The following is a 5,122-nucleotide window of genomic DNA, read 5'->3' as shown; positions in this document are numbered from 1 at the left end:
CACTGGAGGCAGGGACGCAACGCCAGGAGCTGACGAGGAGCACCTGCCGGTCTCGGCTGGGAGGCCCCGAGACTCCAAGCAAGGAGCCAGGCCTCCCTCTGCCGGAAGGAGGGGTCGCCAGCGCTCACAAACCAAAACCTGCGAGGACTCCCGCCGGGGCCTCCAGGCAACAACCGAGGCCGGGCCGTCTGGAGTTCAGGGAGGCAGGGCGCGTGGCCCGCGTCCCGGCGAACGGGGTTCCAGGGGCGCCCTTCCCAGTGCGGTCCTGGCGAGCCTCCTCCCGTCGGGCCGTGTCCGGCGCCGCGCGTAACCGGCAGGCGCTCGGGGCCGCCCCGGGGCAGCGGGCGGCGGCGGGCCGGGGTCCAACCGCGCGCGCGGACTCGCCGCCCGGCCACGGGGCCCCGCAGCCCCGCCCACCACGGTCGCGGCGCGGACGCCGTGACGCTCCCGGAAGTGCCGCCGTGGCTTCCGGCGCGCAGGCCCGCAAGGTCCTCGCGCGTGCGCGCCGGGGGACACGGTGACCCTGAGCGCGCGGACCCGCGACGATGCTGACCCGGTTCCTGGGCCCGCGCTACCTGCAGCTGGCCAAGAACTGGTGAGGACGCCGCCCCGCGCCGCCGAGGCCCGGGACCCTCCGCGCGGGCGGCCGGGCGGAGACCCAGGCCCGCGCGGGCCTCACCTTCCCTCTCCGCCCGGGCTCCGCGTGCCTGCCGGGACCAAGACGCGCGGGGCGCCGGGCCCGGGCCCGTCCGCGGCTCCCCGAGCGGGCCGCCGCCCCGGGGCCTGAAACAGCCCGTCAGCTTCTGCCTTGGCCTTGTTTTATCAAAATGGTGTCATTCTCTTCGGCGCCGTGTGGACCCGGGGCCTCACCCTTGCTGGGCCAGTCGCTCCACCACTGAGCCACACGCCAGCCCTTTTTGTTTTTCATTCTGGGACAGGGTCTCGCCAGGTTTCCCGGGCTGGCCGTGGACCTGCTTCTTCCTGCCTTTAAACGTCTTATTTGCGGGGGGAGGGCAGGGTATTGAACTCAGGGGCACTGGACCACTGAGCCACATCCCAGCCCTATTTTGTAGTTTATTTAAAACAGGGTCTCACTGATTTGCTTAGCACCTCGCTTTTTCCTGAGGCTGGCTTTGAACTCAAGATCCTTCTACCTCAGCCTCCTGTACAGTGGGATTACAGGCATGGCCACCGCAGCCGGCCTTTAAGTGCTTTGTAATGATGCATGAAACCCATTACTGCACTAGCCCTAATCCCATGTGGGAGGTGGGCACAGATTGGGGTGACTCCCATGGGAGCCAGGATGGGGTGATGGTTTGGCCAGCAGTCTCAGCTGCCCGGCTGGGTTGTTAAGCAAGGGTTCTTTCTTGGCAGGGTATAGGGGCCTTTAACAGCTGGACAGCTCGGACTGCTGCGTGTTAGAAGGCCATCCTGGCATCAGGCCTTCCATCTCCCCGTACAGCTGTCCTGTTCCTTCCTGTGCTTAATCAGAGTGGTGACCATGCCTCCTGCGTGCTCTTGTTCACTCCGTATGCATTTATTGAGTACCTCCTGTGTGCCAGAGTTGCAGCCGTAAACCCTCATGGGCTGATGTTCTGTTAAGTTGGCAAGGAAAAGTAAAGAATTGAGATCTAAGCCAGGTGTGTATAGTGACTTGGGAGACTGAGGCAGAAAGATCACAGGTTTGGGGTCAGCCTCAGCAACTTAGCAAGACCCTGTCTCAAAAAAAAAAAAAAAAAAAAAAAGGGCTGGGGATGTAGCTCTGTGGTAGAGCACCCCTGGGTTTAATCCACAGTACAATAGAGAAATAAGATCTGTGGTGTAGGGCAGACCTGAAATTTCAAGGTGGAGAGAAGAAGGCTGCTGCCTGTCTCACTGGCCTCTGGCTTTGGGAGGCCCAAGAAGCAGGTTTCCACAGCAGGGGTTTGGTCCCTTTTGAGTCACACTCACCAAGCCCTGATGTGGTGATCTGGGAAAGGGGAGGGGGCTTGTGGGTTGGCCAGCCTGGCTGTTTTCGTTGTGTCCTTCCTCCACGCCTGGTGGAGGTCAGGTTGATGGGCTCCTTCTGCATTGTGCAGGTCCACATGGTCCTGGGGTAAGTGGAGCCAGTCAACCCAGCAAAAAAAAAAAAAGGCTGCTCTGATGATTATTAACAGTTGCACTGGGGGAGAAAGAGCCCCGCTGTTCAGTGACCCCTGCTGGGTTCTGATGGCTGCAGCAATCTGTGACTCCATGGAGCTGTAAGCAACTGCCAGCCTGAGGGGGTCCCCCGGTGGGGGAGCTGTACGTCCGTCTCACTCAGGGAGAACCCCCTCCAAGACCCAGGCCTGAGGTCCACTGTGTCGGATCACAGTTTCCTCTGCCAGCAGCGGGGCAGGCCCACCATACCCAGGTCGGCAGCTTCATGCAGTGTTGAACATCACGCATTTTCTGCAGGTCAGGCACTCAGGCACAGCTGAGCCAAACTCTTGGCCCATCTGATGGTCTGGCAGAGTCCCTTTTCCAGACTTCCCCTGTGACCGCTGGCAGGATTCAGATCCTGTGGCTCCTGGGAGGTGACTGGTGACGGGGCAGCCAGCCTCACCCAAAGCCAGTGGGAGGGCGAGCCTGGGGAGGGCGCTCATGGCAAAGCCACAGCGTTTTTATGTCTAAAATGTCCAAGCTCTGCGTCTGTTCCTTGGGAGCGCATCCCTCGCCTGTTCTGGGAGGGCAGGAGCATGAGGAGCTGGCCTGCCCGCCTCCTCCTGTGTGGGCACAGGACATGGTGCCAGCCCTTGGGGAGCCCTCAAGGCACGTGCCACCCTGGCTCTGCACCTCCCTGACTGTATGTCCTCAGCGAAGCAAGTCCCCCTCTGATGTTTGGTCTCCTTCCCTGCAAAACAGTAACTGAAATCAATGGGTCTCCCTCAGTCCTTTCAAGATGCGGCCAGTGAGGGAGGGAGATGCCCAGACGAAGGTGCCCCACCTCAGAACACCTGTGCCACAGCAGCTGCGGGCTTGATTCAGCAGCAGAATTCTTCAGACAAAGCCTTGAGCGTGTTGTCTGAAGTGCTGTGTGATCGTGCCATGCTGTACCTGTGCTCAGTACAGAGCCTTGTCACCCCTAAGTGTGCACAGTCAGGATCTGTCTGGGCGGGGTGCTGGGGTCTGCTTGTGCTCGGCACTTCCTGGTGTGCCATCCCAGCAGCGCACAGACCCACAAGCCTTCAGGATAATCTGAAAGCTGACAGGTGGAGTTGCGGCCACCCTAACACTCAGTTCTCCCTGCAGAGCCAGGATACACTCGTGGCTGGGTGGCCTTGCCCACCGCCAAAGCTCCCTATGGCTGGCAGAGCAGCAGGTCCAGTGCTGCTGAGGCTTCAGGCTGTCTTCCTCCTTTCCACCCTGTGGGGCCCTTAGCTCCCGGTAGGGGCTGGCCCATGTGGGTGCTAGACAGACTGGGGGCAGTCAGAGGTGCCCAAGGCTGGTCCCAGGGGAGAGTCCCAAGCAGGGCCTGACTGCCACTCTCCTCACAGGATCCCCACAGCCAGCATGTGGGGCGCTGTGGGTGCTGTGGGGCTGGTGTGGGCCACTGACTGGCGGCTGGTTCTGGACTGGGTGCCCTACATCAACGGCAAGTTTAAGAAGGAAGATTAGTTAGGCTGAACCTCCGTGGACCCCTCCGGTGAGTCTCGCAGGGTGTCCAGACCCTTGGCCTCGTGGCAGTGGGTGGGGGTCACATGGCTGCTGGAGGGTGGAGAGGGGCCCTGGAGAGCCCTGCAGGAGGGCAGAGCTGGGGCACTCCCCTGTGGGCCGTGGCTAGGGAGTTGGCGGGTGGTGGGGAGCGCCCCTCAGAACTCAGCAGCACCATCAGTCTGGAGCTGGGTAGTGCTTGCCCAGTCCCCAGAGGGGTAAGAGGCCCCGTTTTACAGATGGGGAAGTTAGGCTGACCTTCTGGATGAGCTGTTCATTTCCACTCTGCCACTGCTGTGCTGACCGCTTTGATTTGTTGTGGCCTGTTCACAGGTGGCAGTCCTGTGTGGACAGCACTCTCACGTCTCAGATGGGGACGTGGGGGCCAAGGTTATGCAGCCAACATGAATGTGGTTATAGAGCCCAGAACTGCCTGCCATTTCAGTGTGGCTGGGGTCCCTGGCCACTCACCTTGCCTTGTCCCCACCCCCAGGTGTCTGTCCGCAACAGCCCACGCCCAGAGGATGAATGCAAGGACCGGCCACAGGGCTGAAGAGTTGTCATCTGGATGCTCAGAGTGTCAGCCTCGCTCTGCTACCTGCTCTGCCTGGGTCTGGGTTGTGCTGTGACTTGGTTCCCCAGCTGCAGTCCCTGAGGCCTGCCTGACCCATAATTTTCACCTCCATAATTTTGCAAATCTAGGAGGGTCGTCCAATGGCTGGAAGAAATAGTTTCAGTACTTAAAATATTTCAGTGTTCAATGGGTGGTAACTGTGCAGTGTGATCATCTATTGCTGCCCTGGCAGGTAACCTCACAACTTCAGTGGCTAAAACAACAGTCTCCTGGACGGGGGTTTGGGAGCAATGTGTCTGGGTGGGTCTGGCCCAGGGCGTTGCAACAGCGTGGTCAGGACACAGAACAGGCTACACCTTGGAAGCTCAGCTGGGGCTACAGGAGCCACGTGCTGGCTGTATCCTCTGTGGCTGTGGGTGGGGGGCCAGGGCTCCTTGCAGTGGGCCTCTCCAGGGTGCTGTGGAGGCTTCCTCACCACATTGCTGCTGGCTCCCTAGGGAGAGTCAGGAGGAAACCAGTCCTCTTACAACCTGACCTCAGAAGTCTTTGCCACTGTCTCCTTCATATCCTAAGTCCAGCCTTCCCCTGCCCCGTTTGCCAGTACTGGGGATTGAACCTAGGGGAGCTTTACCATTGAGCTATATCCCAGACCTTTTAATTTTTTAATTTTGAGACACATTCTAAGTTGCTTAGGTCCTGCCTCACTAAGTTGCTGAGGCTGGCCTTGAACTTGCAGTTCTCCTGCCTCAGCTTGCTGAGCCACTGGGATTACAGTTGGGTGCAGTTTTGGTTTTGGGTTTTTTTTTTTTTTTTTTTTTGTAGTACTGGGGATAGAACCTAGAGCCTCATGCATGCTGAGCTAGTGCTCTACCACTG

The 5,122-nt window shown here is 59.7% G+C and overlaps 1 protein-coding gene across 1 annotated transcript; it reads left to right on the top strand.

Annotated features, from left to right (window-relative positions):
- Window positions 1-440: 440 nt before the first annotated feature.
- On the top strand, window positions 441-4,437 carry LOC124969484 (cytochrome b-c1 complex subunit 10). The gene is made up of 3 exons (XM_047532441.1): window positions 441-595; window positions 3,516-3,664; window positions 4,166-4,437. Exons 1-2 carry the CDS (start codon window positions 546-548, stop codon window positions 3,634-3,636), a joined length of 171 nt encoding a protein of 56 aa, XP_047388397.1. The 5' UTR covers window positions 441-545; the 3' UTR covers window positions 3,637-3,664; window positions 4,166-4,437.
- The last annotated feature ends 685 nt before the right edge of the window (window positions 4,438-5,122 follow it).

This window comes from Sciurus carolinensis, chromosome 17, assembly GCF_902686445.1.
Source record: "Sciurus carolinensis chromosome 17, mSciCar1.2, whole genome shotgun sequence".
NCBI classification, from domain to species: domain Eukaryota; kingdom Metazoa; phylum Chordata; class Mammalia; order Rodentia; family Sciuridae; genus Sciurus; species Sciurus carolinensis.
Note: the sequence above shows the minus strand (reverse complement) of the source record. Positions and strands in the feature narration are given on the sequence as shown.